At 40.1% G+C, this 21,460-nt stretch overlaps 1 protein-coding gene across 2 annotated transcripts in view; it reads left to right on the top strand.

Moving 5' to 3' along the window:
- Positions 1–21,460, top strand: part of FILIP1 (filamin A interacting protein 1) — a 124,593-nt gene that overhangs the window by 27,568 nt on the left and 75,565 nt on the right. For both annotated transcript variants that reach the window (XM_061623147.1, XM_061623148.1), the window contains exon 2: positions 19,399–19,677. In XM_061623147.1, the coding sequence (XP_061479131.1) occupies positions 19,405–19,677 (273 nt within the window). In that variant the 5' untranslated portion in view covers positions 19,399–19,404. The remainder of the gene's footprint in view (positions 1–19,398; positions 19,678–21,460) is intronic.

The raw sequence follows: 21,460 nt of genomic DNA, 5'->3' as shown, positions 1-21,460 counted from the left end.
TATCCATTAGGCTTAGTAGGCTGAAGCCTAGGGGCCCCGAGCTCTTGGGGGCCCGTGATCCGTGGAAGCAGAACAGGAGCCGCGGATCGCAGGACAAGAGCTTCCGAACCGCCCGCCATCCCCCTGCTTCACTTACCTTTTTCTCCGCTGTTTTTTGCTGTTTGCCATCAATCAAGATGGCGGCCGAGGTTTCCCTAAGGGGCTGAAGCCTCTGTCGCCATTTTGGTTGATGGCAAACCTGTGCATGCAGTGTGTGCAGCCGCAAAGAAAGCGGAAAGGTTGGTGAAGCGGGGGGATGGGATGGAATGGGACGGCGGGCGGCTCAGAATCAGCCTAGGGGCCCTCCTCAGCTTAATCCTGCCCTGCTTCCAGGCAGAATGTCTGGAGCCAGTCACCTTCCAAGAAAGTTAATCTTAAGGGCTTGTACACATTCATGTTTTAGTTCTGCTACTATTATAGTAGCCCTGGTCTAGTAGCATTAGTGTGACAACTGTTCAAACAAAATGGGGTGAGAAAGAAGGCTTCCAAAGGGGCTAGTTTTGTTCTCAAGGAAATGTCTGTTCAGCCCTTTAGAGGTATGCACAGCCCTGCAGGGAAGGAGAGCACCTCCTTAAAAAAAGAGAGAGAGAGAGAAGCTGCTGCTTCATGCAACAGAACAGAGAAGCTTCTTGTGGAAAACACATGCTTTTACCATATTAACCCTCAGCACTCATTACATTTTAATTTATTTCACTTTATCACAATGTTATATAGAATAAGTAATGCCGAATTTAACAGTACTGGTGCACAGGGATTTGTCTGCTTTTCTAAGCAGCCCTGAATTGTCTTGCAATCTCATATGTTCACTGGGAGCAAAACTGCATAGCTTGGATATTCATACAAAAGAGGCAGAAGACTCATTTGATGCCCGAAATGGCATGATGGAGAAATCCTCCTCTATGAATTAAAATGGCCCCAAGATTGAGGAAAACATGGTGGATTAGTCGCATTCCAAGAAACAGCACCTGTATCCCAGGAAGCCTGTTTCATGTCCAGTCGTCCCTTCAAACCAAAAGCACTTCCTACCAGCATGACAAAGCAACCAACTGCTAAATATCTAGCTAATTGTGGATCTTTAAAGGATATTCTTTCATTGACAACTTTTGCCAATTACACAAAAAGTAACAGTAGCTGTGTTGGCACATTCCTAAATCTATATGAGGGCAATACCGATACCAGCCCAACCAAAATGTTGGGTTTTGCAGTTAGTAATTAACCATAACCCTGGAAGGGTTTGCTTTGAGCTGACTTCCTCCTTGGCTGGTCCCAAATTCATGACATTTCACCTTGGCCCCAGACCCAATTGGCCAAGAGTATCAAAGTGAAATTTCACCTCCAAAAGAGTTATTTATTTCTTTATTTTAAAAATATGCTTTTCTAAAGAAAAGGGTTAAACTTCACCCATCCTGACAGAAATGCTATCTGTTATATGTCATACTGAGATGTGAATGTGTGATTCTTAGACTAGTCATTTTGGAAGTTAAGTGTCAGCTCAGCAATGATATCATCACCACTGCTTCTCATTTCCTTATGTAAGTTCTGAAACCACTGTAATGCGCTGTACAAGGGGCTGCCTTTGAAGATAGGACTGGAAACTCCAACTTCAACAGAACACAGTTGCTAGAGTCTTAAATGGCACTGCTTACCTGAATCATATTGCACTGACTTTGTAGGATCTGAACTGGTTTCCTATATGCTTCCAAGCCCAATTCAAAATGTTAATGTTCATTTATAAGGTCCTAAGTGACTTAGGACCCAAAGACATGAAGGAGCAGCTCTCCCAGTCTACCCATATATTGAGATCTGCAAGGGAATCTATTCTTGTCATCCCACTGTTGGGTGAAGCCCATTGTGTGGTGATGTGAGGTAGGGCCTTCTCTGTGATGGCACCCTATCTATGGAACTCCCTTCCCTTGGAAGCACAACTGCTACCTTCATTATTTGTTTTTTGGTGCCAGTTAAAAATGTACCTCTTCACCTAGGCCTTTGGAGGAGGTTAAACTTGATGAGATCAACTGTGAATTGATGTATTTTAATATTGGTGTGAAATAGTTTATCAGAATTTTATTGTTTTATAGTATTGATGTTTCGACTGTAAAATGCCTGCGATCATAACTGATGAAGGGCATTTTAGAAACTAAACTAATAAATAAATAAACCCACCGGAACAATTAAGCTTTTTTTTTTTTTAAAGTATACTACTTTAAAGAATAATAATAAAATAAGACTTCATTTGCCTACTAGCCTACCAAGGTTTTTTCATGCTGGCAGCAAGGAGGCTTGTCTCTGAAGATCTATCTGGACAGGGAATAGCCTGACTTCTGCTGTCTATGCTCTGGTAACCTCTAACTTAGATTACTGCAATACGTTATACATTGGGCTGCTTTTGAAGACAGTTTAGAAACTGTCACTGGTGGAGAATTCAGCAGCTGGACTGCTCACTGGAATAAGATGGTTTGAGCTCATAACACCAATTCTGGTGCAACTGCACTGGCTACCAATTTGTTCCCGGACTCAATTCAAAGTGCTGTTTTTAACCTATAAAGCCTTAAAGGCTCAGGATCCCAATACCTCAAGGACCACCTCTCCCTATATGTACCAACCCACACCCTGCACTCAACATCAGTGGCAACATGCGAACGGGCCTTCTCAGTGGTCCCACCGCCCAGTTGTGCATGCTCTCCTCAGGGAGGTACACTACATGATCCATCTTTAAGGGCCAGGCAAAAACATTTATCCCAAGCATTTGGTTCTTAACTTTGGAAGGTTTTTGGAGGGCTTCTGTTGTGTAGCCTTCCTAAGAAGAGTTGCTCGATTGCCTTATGCACTGTTTTTGTTTTTAACTCATTTATATATTTTTAATCTTTTACTTTATTTTTATTTTAATATTTCTTAACTGTAGGTTGCTGTAAGTGTGCATATGTGTGTAGTAAAGCAATGACCAAATCTAATAAATAAATAAATAAAGATCTGCATATTTATCACTCTGTGTCTCATCCCTTGATGTTGTCATTTGATTTTAAGCTGCATGTGTGAACTGAAAAAGTATTGTGCTTGAATGATGTTAGGTGATAGGAAAACTCTGTTTATGGTGTTTGCTGTGGGATCCCTGTTTAACACATGCAAATCATCACAATGTTGCTGTCAGAACTTGTAGATGCAACCATAGTTACCTTATGTCAGCCTTTCCCAATCTGGTACCCTCCAGATGTTTCAGATTACAGTCCCCACGATCCGTGACAATTGGCCATGCTTGGCAGAGGATTATTGGAGTTGTAGTCCAATACATTTGAAGAACACCAGGTTAGGAAAGGCTGTCTTATGTTACTTTGTCTGAGTTTTCCAGTTTGGGAGTCTTTGGGGTACATTTCATTGATATCCCCTACAACCACTCATTTTGAATTTTATTGTTTAGAAGCAAAGGCAACATTTGTCTGTAGTAATTTAAATGTGGAAGCTGAGATTGAAATGAGAGCAGCAAGTATTGCAAGATGAAATGGAGAGTGCTTTCAATGTTGTTTCATAGCCAAAGAGGTAGAAGTTGGCATTCGTATTAAATATATATAGCATGAGTACATCTGTAATGAAGATGTTTTTTAAAAGCTTGTTACTTTTTTATTGAAAACCACAGATTATATGCACGTACTGTACATGCTTCATGTTTAAAAAGGAAAAAGTAGAGAGCCTGCTGAAGACAGTGTTTAATCACTGAGTAATATGTCTGGCAAGCCCACTTTACACTTTATTCCACATGAAGGGGCTCCACATCACTGGCTCCACCCTGACTTTGCGCTCACTTTCCTGGCTCCACCCTCAAGCTCTATGCATTGAGAGATGGCCTGAAGGGGGAATCAGTTGTACTTGTGGAGGTGCCACCATGTGATCAGGAGCCTCAAAGTCTACAGACATTGTAATGAAGGTCTTTAATAGTGAGAGCCCCTTCACGACTAAATTAAGTGCATTGATTTCAATGGGTCTACTCTTAGTATGACTTAGTCAGATACAACCCAATGTGTTTAAATCAGGAGCAGAGCCTACTGCCATGATGCGTTCTCTCCATATGTGTATTAACTGTTCATGGAGGATGATGGCTAAGTTCTGCCTCCACTGTCAGAGGCAGCATACTTCTCAGGGCCGGCACCAAAGGATGGCCAGGTCGGACCTGAGCCAAGGGTCCCTGTGACCCAGAGGGGCCCCTGAAGGGGTTCTCCTTAGGGTGTGGGGGTAGCGCTCCCCTTCTGTGATCCTTGGCAGGGTCAACTCCTGACCCTGCCACAGATCGCAGAGATGGAGCTCCCAGCCTCCCCACAGAACATGTGGGCCTGCGGCACCCGCCTACTCCACCTACCTCTCCTCCCTTTCTATGAATGCCAGCTGCCATCAACTAAGATGGCAGCAGAGGCTTCTCGAAGGGGCTGATGCCCCTATGCCATCTTGATTGATGGCAAGCATGTACACGCCTGCAGCGTAGCACGCATGCATGCCATTACTGAAGATTGCGATGGGAGTATCAGTGCCTTAGAGAAGCCTCCGCTGCCATCTTGGTTGATGGTAGCAACCTGCATGCCCAGCGCACAGGGTATTCACAGAAAGAGAGAAGAAGTAGGTCGAGCTGTCCTGCATAGTCTGTGGGAGAGGGCTGGGAGTGGGGACCCAGGGGCAGGTTGGTGCTCAAGGGCCTAGTCATGCCTGGTGCTGGCCCTGATACTTCTGAATTCCAGTTGCTGGAAATTGCAGGTGGGGAGAGTGCTCTTGTGCTCAGGTCCTGCTTCCCACAGGCATCTAGCTGACCACTGAGAGAACAGGATGCTGGATTAGATGGGCCATTGGCTTGAACCAGCAGGGCTCTTCTTATGTTCTTGGGTTTATTCAAATGTTTGAAGGGGGCTAATATTTGCAGACAATCCTGCACTATGACTTAGGGATTCAGATGTAATGTTTAAGGCAATCAAACCATGGTTAAACCTTGGGTCTGTATATAAAAAAGGACTCTTTCTTAGGCTTAGCCTCACATCAGCAGGATGGGGATAATACTCACATATCTTACAGTATGTCAACAAGATGTGCTGATTATCATGGGGGACTGGAATGCAAAAGTAGGGAACAGAGAAGAACTAGGAATTGTAGGGAAATGGGTCTTAAGAGACAGAAATGAAGCAGGAGAAAGACTTACTGAATTCTGTGAAGCTAATCATTTGTTACTCGCGAACACATTTTTTGAGCAACCGAAAAGATGACTGTACACATGGACATCACCAAACAGTCAATATAGGAATCAAATTGATTATATAATTGGTAACAGAAGATAGAGAATTTGCATACCTTCTGCGAAAACAAGACCAGGAGCAGACTAAGGTACAGATCATGAACTGGTTGTTTCAAAAATCAGAGTAAAGCTAAAGAAGAACAACAAAGCAATCATAATGCCAAAATACAATTTCAATAACATCCCAGAAGAATATCAAGATCAAATAAGGAACAGATTTGAGGCATTAAACTTAGTTGACAGAGAACCAGAAGAACTATGGAGTGAAGTCAGATACATTATCAGAAAAGAATGCAAAAAGACAATAGCTCTTGTTAAAAAGACAGAAAGACCTCAATGGATGACTGAAGAAACTCTTAAAATGGTTCAAGAGAGAAAGAAAGCAAAAGCAAAAGGAGATAGAAACATGGTCAGAACCCTAAATGCAACTATACAATGACTAGTACGTAGGGACAAAGAAAACTATTACAATAGTTATTGTATAGAAATAGAAGAGGACAACAAAAAGGGAAGAACAAGAGCCCTATTCCAAAAGATTAGAGAAATGAAAGGGAAATTTAAACCAAGAGTAGGGATGTTGAATAATCAACAGGGGAACACACTGACCGACCGAGATGAAATAAAAGGAAGATGGAAGCAATACACTGAAGAACCCTATAAAAGAGATGCCAGGATGACAGATTCATTCATGGAGGAACGGTATGATGAAAAAACAGAAATTTTAGAATGTGTGGTGACAGCTGCTCTTAAAATACTTGGAAGAAACAAAATCACCAGGAACATATGGCATACCAATAGAGTTGCTACAAGCTACTGAGACCGAATCTGTCCAAATTTTGACAAAAATCTGTCAAGAAATATGGAAAGCTAAAGAATGGCCCACAGACTGGAGCATTCAATATAATTCCAATTCCAAAGAAAGGGGATCCCAGGAAATGCAGAAATTATCAAACTGTTGCCTTAATATCCCATGCAAGTAAAGTAATGCTCAAGATTCTACAACAAAGGCTCTTACCATATACGGAGCGAGAAATGCCAGACGTCCAAGCTGGATTTAGAAAGGGAAGAGGCACCAGAGATCATATTGCAAACATACGTTGGATACTGGAAGGGACCAAGGAATTTCAGAAGAAAATCACCCCGTGCTTTATAGATTACAGCAAAGCCTTTGACTGTGTAGATCATGAAAAACTATGGAATACTTTAAAAGAAATGGGGGTGCCACAGCATCTGATTGTCCTGATGTGCAACCTATACTCTGGACAAGAGGCTACTGTAAGGACAGAATATGGAGAAACCGATTGGTTCCCAGTTGGAAAGGGTGTGAGACAGGGGTATATTTTATCACCCTATTTGTTTAATCTATACACAGAACATATCATACCAAAATTAGGTTTGGACCAAGATGAAGGAGGTGTGAAAATAGGAAGGAGAAATATCAATAATTTAAGATATGCAGACAATACCATACTACTAGCAGAACTAGAAAAGGTCCTCAAATGCAAAGATGTATCACTGAACACTAAAGTCAGGATCATTCATACCATGGTATTCCCGATTTATGTGTATGGATGTGAAAGTTGGACAGTGAAAAAAGCGGATAAGAGAAAAATCAACTCATTTGAAATGTGGTGTTGGAGGAGAGCTTTGTGCGTATCATAGACTGCGAAAAAGGCAAATAATTGGGTGTTAGATCAAATTAAACCAGAACTGTCACTAGAAGCTAAAATGATGAAACTGAGGTTATCATACTTTGGACACATAATGAGAAGACATGATTCACAAGAAAAGACAATAATGCTGGGAAAAACAGAAGGGAGCAGAAAAAGAGGAAGGCTAAACAAGAGATGGATTGATTCCATAAAAGAAGCCACAGACCTGAACTTACAAGTTCTGAATAGGGTCGTTCATGATAGATGTTGTTGGAGGTTGCTGATTCATAGGATTGCCATAAGTTGTAATCGACTTGAAGGCACATAACAACAACAACAAATCTTACAATATTGTTGCTACCCGGTTTATTGAGATGCTGTATGTGACGTGCTTTGAACTCTGCTATATAAATGAGAATTTAAAGGTAGTTATGCTATTGGAAATCTGGCTCTTGTTTAGCCATCCCAGTAAAAGCTGCATGCTATTGAGAATTTGGCTCTAAAAGGGTTATTCTCACTTCCTGCTTTTTATCTGTCATACAGAATGCCGATACTTTTGTGGTTTGCTTGGGTGTACTAATAGGGCGTATGGTTTTGTAACAACTCCATCCCCTTTGAAGTAGCTTCTACTAATGCTTTTCATAATTTAGGATTATAATTACTTCTGATAAAACATACTTTCCTCCCTCTTTTTACCAAAACCATATGCTAGGGAGTGAAAAAAAAAACACTTGTCTATAACATTAAAAACAAACTAACATATTTACATGGTGTCTGGCTGATCATATTGAGTATTCTTTCTCCTTGCATCTTGATATAAATATGCTATTTATTTTAATGACTTGCAGCCAATTTTGTTTCATCTGTGTAGTGATTGATTATTCAATTCTGAGTGCAGTTCAAAGTGTTAGTTTTAAAGCCTTGAATGTCTAGATGAGGATACTTGATGAACTGTCTTCTCCTATATGAACTCCACTTCACATGGTCCAATAAACTTCAAAGTCCTGTTCTGGGTCTGGATACCATTTCAAGGGCCTGCTTGGTTGTGGCACCATTGCTATATGAGTACAGATTTATCATGAAGTCTAGCAATGTACGCTTAAGTATGATTGGCGTAATTCTGTGTTGGAATATAGTAGTTTGTACTACTATAGCTTTTCACATGGGGAATTGTTTGTTTGAAAGTGCCCCATTCCTTCCCAGCAACCAGAACAATGACTACAGTTGCTAGGAAATATAAATGTGTGTCCTGTACATTGGGACTATCTCAGTTTTTTTCTCTATAAGGCAGGAGGTTGTGATAAGTATTATTGGCATCTGTTTGGCAGTGTCTCAGGACTCAAATCCACTGCAGGTTCTGAATCCAGAATCTAGCAGACTGCTGGAAGGGATTTAGTCATTTTGCTATTACCAGGCTCTGGCCTAAGGAAGGAACTAAAGGGGAATGAGAGAGAGCAGCAAAGTATCCTCCAGTCTTTAACAGCAGTTTGAAGGGTAACATATGGTCCTGCGAACCTCGGGGTTGGAGAATCTGTGGCCCTCCAAATGTTGGACTACATCTGGAGGGCCACAAGTTCCTCAACCCTGGCTTAACTCCTGTAAAATAATTCCAGGTCAAGCTGGCTCAAAGGGATCCTGCTGTTGTATTCTCTATTCGAGAATGTCTTTGCCTCTGCTTTAACTTAATCAATACACAGCTGGTATAGCACAGTGGGGAGGAGAGCCTGGCTGGGAGTCCAGAGTCTGTGAGTTCAAATCTCCGCTCATGTCTCCTGGGTGTAAACGGCCAGCTAAAGATCACCCCCACAGTGAGTGGCTCAGGGGTTACGTGCCCTCCCACCTGTGCAGCTGTGGGCAAGCTGCATAGTCCCAAGGAGCCCAGTTGCCCCCCAGCTGCCAGTTGCGGATAAGGAAGGGGCTGGTTTGTGCAGCTGTGGCAAGCTGAGCACGCCCTAGCCAGCTGGGGAGGACTAGCCTCAGAGGAAGGCAATGGTAAACCTCCTCTGAATACCACTTACTGTGAAATCCCTATTCATAGGGTAGCCATAAGTCGGGATCGACTTGAAGGCAGTCCATTTCCATTTTACCTTAATCAAGAGTTGGTTCTGATATTAAAAGCAGAGCAAGAAATGTATAGGAGAAGATTACAGGAACTACTATGGGTTAAATTTTGAATAATAAGATGCCTCCATTATTTCTCTTCTTTCAATTAAGGCATATAGTAGAACAAATAAAAACAAAACACGGAAACCCACGTCGTCCTACGGCTTTTGAGACTTTTTTTACTACAATCAGAGAAAAAGAATGCTATTGCTAAAATATATCAAATCCTCTCCTCATTAAGTATGCAACAATTACATTCAACATATAAAAAGAAACGGAGCAGAGATTTAGAGAAATTTAATTTATCAATATCGGAAGAAGAGTGGATTTGGTTGTTTAAGAATATCCCAACCACATTATCAAATAGTAATTTGAAAGAGAATTCTTTAAAGCAGTTTATCAATGGTACTTAACACCACATAGATTAAGCAAAATATTTAATCAAAATATGTACTGTTGGAGATGTAGAAGAAGCAACGCGGATTTTATACGTCTTTTTTGGAACTGTGTTAAAATAAAACCTTTTTGGAACAAAATTTTAGATATAATACAGAATATTACAGGTCAAACGTTATCCAGAAATCCTAAAACAATTCTTTTGTTCTTATTTCGTGAAGAAATTATTAATGTAGATTTTCAATTAGTAGCTGCTTTGATCACAGTGGCAAAAATGTGTATCGCGCAAAAATGGAAGAATAACAAACCCCCAACATTGATGGATTGGTTGAAAAAAACTTGGGAGACAGTATTAATGATAAAAATGACTTATAATAGAAATGCGATGAATTATAACCATCAAAATAAATGTGTAGAGAAATGGGCTTTATTTATACAATTCTGGAGTGATAATAAAGTGATAGATGAAATAGCTCCATTAATTTATTTACCTCAATATAGGAAACTGTAGTATTATATTATTACGCTTAAATATGAAGGGGTAAGAAGTTAACCTTAATGATTACCTATTATTACTTTTGTTCATTTCATATTTTGTTTTTGCTGTTGTTGTTGCTTTATTTTGTAATGCTTCTATGTAATCGAATTGGAACATTTTGTACTTTTACTTTATCTTGAATAATTTTTTTTTAAAAAAGAGTTGGTTCTGAGACAGTGCCCTGCGTATCAGCACTCGCAAAGGAATACAATATTACTTTGGGGACAAGATGGGCCTCTACAGAAGTCTTAAATATTACCTTGCTTGGGTAGAGGATTAGAATTAGGGATGATATTCAATGCTAGTCCTGCTCAGAGTAAACTCATTGAAGTTAATAAACTGACTAACTTAGGTGCATTAATTTCAATGGGTCTACTCTTAGTAGGACTTAGTTGCCCACAACCAAAAGTTTCTTTACAGGGTGCAGTGCAGCAACAATATGAAACTTCGACAGGCAAGTTGAAGGGCAGGCGCTTGAGCCAGAAACGCTAGTCAACAGCTGTGTATATTACCAACATGCTATGTTTACCATATAAGATGAAATCAGCAAGTTCTTCCCATATTGGAACAAGAAAAGACGTTACTGTGGGAAGAGTAACGACCATTAAAACTGTTCAAGATCAAGAGTACAATTAACAAATGCACGATGTACTTAAATTACAGTACACAGAGTCAGTTTTATACTGACAATAGCAAAATGGCAACATTCCTAACGTGAAGGATTAGCCATTTCAAGAGCAAAGAAAGCCTTTTGCAGGCAAGCTAATCTATCTGGTAACTTGCCAGGTATGTTCCTGCTGCTGACAGATGATGAAGCTAATTTGGAGCAAAATACAGTTTGTTCCTTTCATGTTTAACGTCAGGAGCTATGCTCACCAGCCAATGGGATGACACAGGAAGGAGGAAGCAAGGAAATGATACTTATGGAGCAATGTTAAGGTGGCTTTCCTGTTGCCCTGCTCCTTGTCGCTTTGATAGAGTATGGAAACTTTAATATTCAGGATAGTCTTAATCATGTTTGTCATTATTATTGGCATCAATGACCAAATGGGTAGTGTGTTAATTAGCAATTTCATGTGGTCTGAACATTCCCTACCAGTCAATACTAGGGCCGGTCCATGAGGGTTGTCCTTTCTGATGGACATCATGCTGCCGTAACATGAGAACCAGTGTGGTGTCATGGTTAGAGTGTTTGAGGGTCCAGGATTCAAAATAAATCTCAGCCATGATGTTCAGTCACAGTCTTTCAGCCTAACCTATGTCACAGGGTTGTTGTGAGTATAAAATGGGGAGGAGGAGAACTATCTATGCCACATTGAGCTCCTTGGAGGAAATGAACGTAGTAGTAGGTTCTAGTTTTGGTGTACAAAGCCCTATACACCTTGGGACCAGGATATCCGAAAGACCGTCTTACCCCTTATATACCCAGTCGATCACTGTGCTCTGCAGGTGAGGGCCTCCTGCAGATACCATCTTATCAGGAGGTTCATTCTGCACAATAGAGGAAACAGACCTTTAGTGTGGCAGCACCTACCCTGTGGAATTCCCTCCCTTTGAATATTAGGCAGGCACCATCTCTGCTACCTTTTCAGCACCTTTTGAAGACTTTCCTCTTTCAACAAGCCTTTTAGGTTGAGACCTATCCCAGTCTGCGTTAGAACTGCTTAATAAGTTTTTTAAAAAGCTTTTAACCCTTTTTTAAAGTTGTTTTTTTAAAAATGTTTTTAATGCTGTTTTGTTTTAATGTATTTTAAGATCTGTTTTTATGATGTTTTAAAGTGTTTTTAGTGCTTTGTTTGACATCCTGGGCTCCTGCTGGGAGGAAGGGCAGGATACAAATTAAATAAATAAATTAGTAGTAGTAGTAGTAGCAGTACTGCTACTACTACTACTACTACTATTACTACTACTACTACTAATAATAATACACTTGGGCTTATGATCTGTAGGAAGAAAATGGTGCCACTGGTAAATTAGTCTGGATTCTATCATTTGATGCATTAAGAAGTCAGATTCATGTATGAAGACTTGAACTTCCCTCTGTTAAAGCAGTTGAATTGGCAGCTATTTCCATATAAATGAAAATGGGGCGGATAATGGGTTATTACTTACACCACCGTAGCTTAAGCCAAGTCATAGAAACAAGGTGCTAGCCAAAGTCAGCTTGTCTAACTGGCATGTGTCTCTTTATGCTGGTTTCCTATCTATATGTAATTCCGCCTTTTTATCTGATTCTACAAGTATTGCTGATGTCACAACATTATCTGATTTGGCCTGTTTTCTCAGGAGCTCTAGTGAGTATGTATCTTACATGAAAGAAAACAAGATTAGGTTTATCCTTCTCTGACATCCTCTTTGTCAGCAAATTCCATGGAAAGAATTATTTCTGATCTCCATAAAAATAATGTAAAAGTTATGTAATGAAAAGTACATATGTTGCTAATTATTGCAAATTAAAGAACTATTGCCCATTCAACAACGGTTTAAGTAAATAACCAGAACATTAATGTTCTTGCAAAAAGCCGCTGCCTTGAAGAGTTCTGCAAACAAATTTTCATGCTGATGAAAATATAGATATCAGCTTTTACCTTGCTTCTTTCTTATTTGCTTTTATCATCCGGGATGTTGGATATATATATCCAAGTTTGCATATAAATGCATATGTGAGCAGTTTTGAATGTTTTATTATTATTATTATTATTATTATTATTATTATTATTGATAACAACAACAACAACAATAATAGAGTATATGTTTTGTTTTGGAGAAAATTTTTATTATCCACATTGATCAAGAAACCAGAATTTTGTTTGTTCTGTTTCATGCTTAGAACAAGCCGTAATTATCATGAAATCTATATTCTTGCAATCTTTCTCCCCTTTTTACATCAAATCCCTTCCTGGTTCCACTTTACTGGAATTCTGAACAGATTTCCTTGGGAGGGGGAGGAAGAATTTGAGGTAGTGCAAGTCATAATCCTTTCCGTGTGCCAAACCAGCAAATTCAATTTGTTTATTCCTTCCTCATAATTCTTGCATTTCATTTGTATACAAATATCTAAAATTGCTGTGTTGATTTCCCTCTCACCTTTTGTTACCCAGTTAGCACAATCTACCACAATTTTTGAGCCATTAACTTGATACTGTAGAGGTGGAAAACTTTAGGCTTGTAGGATCTACTTTGTTTTTTATTGCAACCCCAAAATCCCACCAGTCAGAGTCAGGTGCGCAATAGTGGCTCAGAAGGATGGACTTACTCTTAGAATTAAGAGACAGGATGCCTCTGAGCAAATGCCCAGCCCAGGGATTTGTTTTCAGTGACAGAATAAGGCTCACATGCATTCCATATATAAATCTACTGGTTTTCCCCCAAGCTTGCTATGTTTGAGCAGCCTTTCTGTTGCTATTATTATTTATATATTTATTATTAAATTTATTATTAAACAACACTGTTGATTTACTGCAAATCGCCTATAGAGTTATACAGGGGGTATCAGTGTGCCACCCACGGGCACACATGCACCCACACAAGCCTTTTCTGGCACCCACAGGATCCCCCTCACAGATGAAATTTGGCTTGAAAGAAGCACTCTGTTGTAGCTAACAGACTAGGTGTGTTGTGGTGTGTGGTTGGCTGTGCTGTGTGTGTGGAGCCCATGACAGTTTATCCTGTTTGTATATGTGCAATGGGCTCAAAAAAACATTGGCAATCCATGTACTAGTAGATCCAGATCTACTTTCTGCCTGCCCCTGTGAACACATGCCTTTGGGCTTCCCTTCTTAAGGCCAACTTTGCTACTGACTTTTCTCATGCCATTCCTGATATGATCAACTAAAGGGCTCATGGGACGTTTATTAGACTGCACATGACACTTGCAAGAAACTCATCGTAGATGTTATGTTATGTTAATGTTTATTTATACTTTGCCTTTCGGCCGCAAGGCCCTCAAGGCGGCTTACAGAAAAAGTAAACACAAATATAAAAATACATCAAAAAGGCAATACATCAAAAAAGCAATACATCAATAAGGCAATACATGGGCCCTCTGACGTTGCAGTGGTAGCTCCCAGGCCTCATAGTCTTACAGCTCTTCCGGGGCCGTGGGTGCCACCGTAAGTTCTCCTCAGGCTGGCCAAATGACTCCCCGGCGACGTCTGCAGGTGGAGCGAACAGACCTGGTAGATGTAGACCGTGGTGGAGGATGCTTACAGGAGTGCAGAGAATGGAGGATGCTTATGGGAGTGCAGCAAACATACGGAATAGCAGCCCAGAGTAGAAGAAGCCACAGTGTTCCTTGCAACTTGATTTGCACGACCAAGCATTTGTCATGTCAGAGAAACCATCAACAGCAGATTCCAAGGAGGAGGAGCAGATATACCACACTGACCCTCCAAACAGTTATTCCTTAAATCAGGGGTAACCAACATGTTTCCCTTCAGATGTTGTAGACTACAATTCCATCAGTCCCAGCCAGCATGGTCAATGGGCATGGATGATGGGAGTTGTAGTCCACAACAGCTGGAGGGCATCACATTGGCTACCCCTGCTTCAAATGTTACACCAGCACAGTGGGAGGCTTTTTTTGCTTGGTTTGTGCCACCCCAACAAGAAGGCTTCCACACACGTGCAATCTAGAATCCCATATTAGTAGGGTTGCCATATTGCCCGGTTAGCCGGGTTTTACCCAGATTCTTTGCATGCCACCCAGTGCCCGGCTAGCCCCTTAGGTGGCCCGGATTCTCACCTTTAATTTAAAAAAAAATTAAGTTTCTAGGTGGTCCGGTTCTGGAGATATGCAGAAAAACGTCAGCCGCCCCCCCCGACTGTTAAATCTTTCTTTAAACAGTACTGTATACAGTACTATAGCACTTCATAGCTTTAACCCTGCCGCTCAGCATTGCAGCCAATCAGAGAAGCCAGGATGGTTTCAGTTTCATTGACCTGAGGCAGTGTCTAGAAAACAAAATGGTGGTTCCTCCCCCCCCTCCGTTTATCTGAAAATCTCATAAATTGGGTAAGTATATGCATTTCAGTTTCTTTTCCTCTTGTGCGCAGGAGTCAGATCTTGGGCAGTGTTTTGAAAACCTTCCCAATACTTGCTTTTTGTAAAAGCAATGCTAATCCCATATGTTGCTTATCACTTGAGGTTGCATTTCTGTCCCTGTTTGAGTAGGCCCCACTGAATACACTGGGACTTGCTTCTGAATAAATAAACCTAGGATTGCACTATAAATATCTTTACAGTTTGTGTAAATAATAAATATATTTGATAGTCATGCTTATATAAATATTTCTTCATTTATCATATTTTTGGTTTTTGGTTAGGAATCCTGACTGGTTGTGAGATGCTTAGTTTTCTGCCTTACTCATAGGAATCTTGTGGTTGGTATGGTATTACATTTAGGAAAGTGATACTGCCTTTTGTGTTGTTTTTTTCCTATTTGCATTTCACTTATCTTTAACCTCACTCCGTTACAGCCATAGAAGCAACAGCAGCACATGCAAGATAATTAACTTCCATTAGTGATAAGAGCAAGAATTTATAATTATTATTTCAATTAAAACAAGAGGCTTATCAATACTTTGAAGAGGACCAGATATTTATTTTCTTTCAGAACCCAGGACTGGGTCTTTCATGATGCCTGGTGGGGGGGGGGGGAGCAGGAGAGCAGTCGATAAGACAGACATCCTGGCATTGGTAATCTAATTAGCAAGGTATGCGTGGGGTTGTTGCACACTTCCAGGCCCAGTTTCATTTTGAGTATGGAGGTGGAACCTGTGTAGATGTGGTTGATCAAAGGGAGAAGAAATTTTGAGTTAAGCAAAGCTCTGCTTTTATAAAACCTAAGAAACATACAGATACTTTGAATGTCTGAGTGCCTGCACCAGTGGAATACTGGAGGAACTTGTAAAACTTGCTGCAACAGTATTTAGAACTGAGTATGTGGTGTGAAAGACTCCTTTTCCTAACATTTTGGCTTCTTGTTTTTCTCCACCCACCACATCTTTGAAATATATCGTATATGGTTAACCGTACTGCTGCCCTGACTTACTTTATGTTTGTTGCTATTTTGTGTTTTTATTGTTTTTATATTGATTGTGTATTTTTATTGTTTTTATTATATTTGTAAGCTGTGGTGAGCTCTGTTTTTAACAGCAGAAGGGCAGGATATAAATCCTCTTAATCAATCAATAAATACTCCATAGTGTTGGAAACTAGAGTCTAGGCATTTAAGGCTGAAAATGTTGCTTTTAAAAAAAAGATTTCTCACATCTTTCCCCAGCTTTTGCTGGTAATTCCTAGGCACAAAAACAAAACAACTGGACAATCCAAACATTAATATGCAAATAATATGCATAATATGCAAATAATATGCAAATAATTTGCCTAATATGCAAATAATTTACATAATATGCAAATTAGCCTTCCCAGATTTGTGGAACTGGAATATGGCAACCCTACATATTAGTAGAATCTGTGTTCTGTGAGAATCCCATCAATGTAGTAATTCAGATATCAATTTGTACCTGTATGTGCAGGACATGCATGAATTGTGTCCCTGTAGCCCCTGAAAAGTGTCTCTTCCTGACCCATAATATGCAGCAGAGAAGAAAAACCAACAGTAATGACATTCACGAATTTACAGTTTAATCTTCAGGCCTTCCATCCTTTACTGTTCTCCAGTGGCCCCACTCGTAATGTCATCCCAGCCTGCTACATAATTCTAATAGCACATTCTGCATGGCAAATGGGAGTAAGATGAATATAGTGGTGCATTTTGGTGGTCCCACCATATTAAAGGGGTGGCAATCATGCCTGCTGAATGAGCAGTCAGTATAGTGATTCCCAAAGGTTTGGACCCAGCTTTCTTTTGCAGTGTGCCAGATTCAGGAGCTTCATCTTTAAAGGGGTCTTTTAAACATTATTACTATTCATGCAGTTAAGGTTTGGTTAATGGGGTGTTGCTTTTCAATTTTTCCTGCTCCCTGCTTTTGTTTTTATTTTAACAAATATTATTTTATATTTTATATTGCATTTTATTTTAAATATATATATAAACACATGAGTTGGGAAGCTACCTAGTTTCTTTGTTGGGTGCTGTCATAGCGATTAATGAAAGTGACTTTAAGGAAAAGGCTTTGCATGCAGAAGGTCTCCGTTTCAATCCCTGGCATCTCCAGATAGGGATGGGAGGGGCTCCCATTTGAAACGTTGGAGAGCCTCTGCCATCAGTATGTAGACAATACTGAACTACATGGACCAATGGTCTGACTCTGTATAAGTCAGCTTCCTATGTTCCTAAGATGACATTTCCTCCCAGAATATCTCCAAACCGACACGGTGCAGGGGCCATTATGGTCCCCAAAGCATCCCCTTTGCTTTTGTTTCTGCTGATCCCTGAAATAATCTTTGTGTGGACATGGCTTTAATTAAGTAGAAATTTGAATTACACACACACATATAAACACACACAAGGAAGAGCTGTGCTACTCATCAATAAAAGGAATTTGCCATCATCATTAAGTAATCCCCCCCTTGAACTGTGTCAAATCACCAAATGGGCTCTTCCGAGAAGGTCATGTCATTTAGCAGGGGAAGGGGAGTGCGACAACCGAAAAACAGTCATGTTCAGACCCAAGTACTGACAAGGAAGTAAATTGAAATGCTCATAACGTATGACAATTCAGAAGCAAATTGAATTGGCCTCAAAGGAAATATTGGACAATGTTGGACAACAGAGACACCAAGTGTTTCCTGAATTCCTCAGGTATTGTTCATGCTCATAATGGATATTTATTTTTAGAGTAGGGGGCTAGATTTTCTAAGAGGGAAAATTACTGCTGGCTGGGTGGGAACATTCTGTTTAGGCAGTTGAGAACCTAGGAGTCATTGAGTTAGCACCAGTCATGACTAACTTAACCCACTGATTTCAATGAGACTAACTTAGTCTGGATCTAGCCCACTATAAGCCTGTGTTTGATCATTGTTCTAATAGAAATAAGGCCACACAGAAGAACTCTGGCCTGAGTTTTTCTCCTTTATATGGGCAAAATAAAATAGTGAAAGAGATACAATTTAGAGGTGGCAATGGAAAGGGAGCTGTGGTACTGGAACCTACAGTAGTCCATTGGAAGCTGCCTTGTAGCAAGTTAGACCTTGGTCCATTTGACTCAGTATTGCCTATAATGACTGGCAGTGGCAACAGATGGATTTCAGATGAAGTCTTTTCCAACCCTATCTGGAGATGCCAGGGACTGAACCAGGGACCAACGTGTGCTCTAATGGTGAGCTAAGGCCCTTCCAACAAGAATGTTTTGCAAGTTCTGAATGTTCAAACTACTGCATATGCATTATCTCAGTCATCTTTATGATAGTTGTGTTAAGAAACGCAGCAGCATTATCCTTGTATTGCAGATGTGGGGTTAAGGGTGGAGAAACAGTAGTTTTCTGAAGCTCACAGCTCCTTTTACTGGGGAAGGTTTACTGATATGTTAGGTGTGACTGCAAGCATCAGATTGGACATTAAATAAATTTCAATGTGCATGTGCATGTTTTTGAATTTCAGCACTGTAGTTAGATAAAGTGCCTAATTAATCTTGCAGACAAAGCCATTTTACCCTTAGCTGAAAACCTTGTAAGAACAGAGAGTGAAGAAGAGACTTTAAGCTACAGAGGATCATGGTATTTACTTGTTAGCTCAGAGAGGAGCAGATTCTACATCGAGAGATCATTTGGGAAACTCTGGGAGGTGCATATATATATATATGCAGGGAGGAATGGGGAGGAAATGTGACAAACCTTGCATGTGAGAACTAAAGTCTAAACTTGCAAGTATTTATGGATATGTTAACTATTTTGCAGTCAGAAAGTTGAGGGGAAACTACAGTTCTGTATGGTCACACACCAAATCATTCTAGTGACTAAGGAATCTGTTGAAGAGGCTAAGCATTTAACTGTTGTTGCCAAAATTGAATGTGCCACTGTATGCTGGAGCCGATCCAATAATTGGCTTAGGCAGCAATCCCATACACACTTACCTGGGAGAAAGTCACATTGAATTTGATGGGTCTTACTTCTGCTTAGACATGTATAGGATTGCAATGATAACTTGCTATGTTCCTCCTTCACTTTTAACAGGTTGCCTCTCATAACGTTTGCTAAAGTTCTATTTCATTGTGTGTAGCTGATTGACAAATGCAGTGAACTTGCTTAGATACTTAGATGAGATACCAAGTATTTTGTGTAGAATTTTATCAACTGATGTTTTATTTGTGATTATGATGAAAGTATTTTACTATTTCAAATGATTGCTTCATTGTTATCTGACTTAAAATCAATTGCTGCCCGACTTTAAAAATAAAACTATCCATCCTAGCATTCAATTTTTGTTTTTGTTATTTAGGTCAGGATGAGATCCCGAAATCAAGGTGGAGAAAGCTCATCCAATGGGCATTTCTCCAAGTCAAAGCCCATTATCAGCAACACAGAAAATCAAAAAATTCAGGAAGATGCAAAGAAAAAGAACAAACACAATCGAAAAGAGGATGAAGACCCAGGCTCAGGAAATGTTAAGCAGCAGAGCAGACTGCCAGGTCCTAGTGAGCGGAAAAACAAGAAGTCAATAGAGCTTTCTAAAGAGGATCTGGTCCGGCTCCTTAGCATAATGGAAGGAGAACTACAGGTATATCAGAAATTCTCTCCCTCCTTATTTTTTGAAAATATTTTTGCTTACATACTTTAAAAGAAATTCATGCCTTTATATATATAACCTTGAATTTATTACAGAAGTTACCTCCTTGCAAATGATTGTTCAGTTTAAAACCACAATCATATGCACATTTGCTTGAGAGTCATAATTCTTCCAATTAAGCACAGAGGGCTGAGGGTAGAAGAGTTGTGTAGAAGCAAAAAAGCTCATCCAGGGCAGCTTCGTTTGTCATTGTGCCGCTGTAACATTTTAAAAAAATACTTAGTGCAATTCTGCCTGCCCTGCAATGTTTAGAGCGAGGTACAAGAACATGAGAAGAGCCTCCTGGATCAGGCCAGTGGCCCATCTAGTCCAGCATCCGGTTCTCACAGTACAGTAGTCAGCCAGATGACTTGTGTGAAGCCTGCAAGCAGGGCCTGAGTACAACAGCAGTCTCCCCTCCTGCAGTTTCCAGAAAGTGGCCTTCAGAGGCATCCTGCCTTCCAACAGTGGAGGTAGGAATTTCCTTAGGGTCTCACAATCCTAATTGTTATTAGGAGCTATTAGGAGTTATTTTTACTTTAAAACCTGCCTTCCCAACAATTGCAACTGAGAACTGAAAATACATTAGATTACATTACAGATTTATTTTATTTATTATATTTCCATCCCATCCTTCCTCCCACAGGCAACAAACATCAAAATGGTAAAATAATACAATACAATAAAAGACGTACTTAAAAACAATTAAAAACCACCTAGAAACAGTTACGCACTTCTAGAGCATGATCGTGCCACATCTGAGCACATGTCCCATTGATTTCAATGGGGAGACTTAACTACTCCCTTGAAATCAATGTGAAAGACTTGGCATAGTCATCTCCCTGATGTCCTAACATGCAAGATTCAGAAAGCTTTTTACATGTAGACAATTTCAAACTATGACCTTCTAACAGCAGTCTGAAGCGTTACAATTCTACTACCTCATACTGACCAGTGTTCAGATCAGCTCTTATTTGTGCATCAGCAATAGCCAAAGCACTGTGTCAAGCTATGTGGGGATACAGTAGTGTTGTAAGATATTTCTGGCTAATTCATACAAAAACAAATAGAATTAATAAAAATATATACACACACCCCAACAACAACTATAGGAAGCTGTGGCAGCACACTGACAGCAAAAACATCATCTATCTTCCTCGTCCATCAAACACGTGGGAAAAAGGTATGTTTTTTCCTGGCACTAGAGGGCCAGAGGTTCTCCATCCTTGACCTATACTGTCACAAATACATAGTTCCTTTACAGTCTTTGAAGACATCGCTCTGCATGATCTTAGGGAGAGTACTTGCAATATGCTCTCCCTTACTCAAGGGAATAAATTCCCACATGATCTGGAGGAAAGGAAAAAGCTGGTCAAGAAAGGTCAAGAAAGACTGCATCCATGTGATATCTGTAAATGAAATGAGAGCTCAGTTAGTCAGCATATAAGCCTATATGACTCCATCTATATGACTCATATATAATTAATTAACTGATGTACGGGGTTATTATGTGTCTCTTTTAAAGAAAACAGTCACTCCCCAAGTGAGTTTTAAAATTGATGACTCCATGATGTTGAATCCACTAGTGGAGTTGCCAGGATGTCTGGGCTGAGATAGGATGATGATAAGCTTAGGGCAAAATGAGCCAGAGTGAAGAGTCTGGCAGACCTAATGTTACCTAATGATACAGCCACTCTCATACTATAGCCAGCATGGATTTTTCACATTCCACAGT

Source organism: Rhineura floridana, chromosome 4, assembly GCF_030035675.1.
Source record: "Rhineura floridana isolate rRhiFlo1 chromosome 4, rRhiFlo1.hap2, whole genome shotgun sequence".
Taxonomy (NCBI): Eukaryota; Metazoa; Chordata; class Lepidosauria; order Squamata; family Rhineuridae; genus Rhineura; species Rhineura floridana.
This window is presented reverse-complemented; position numbering and strand designations above follow the sequence as displayed.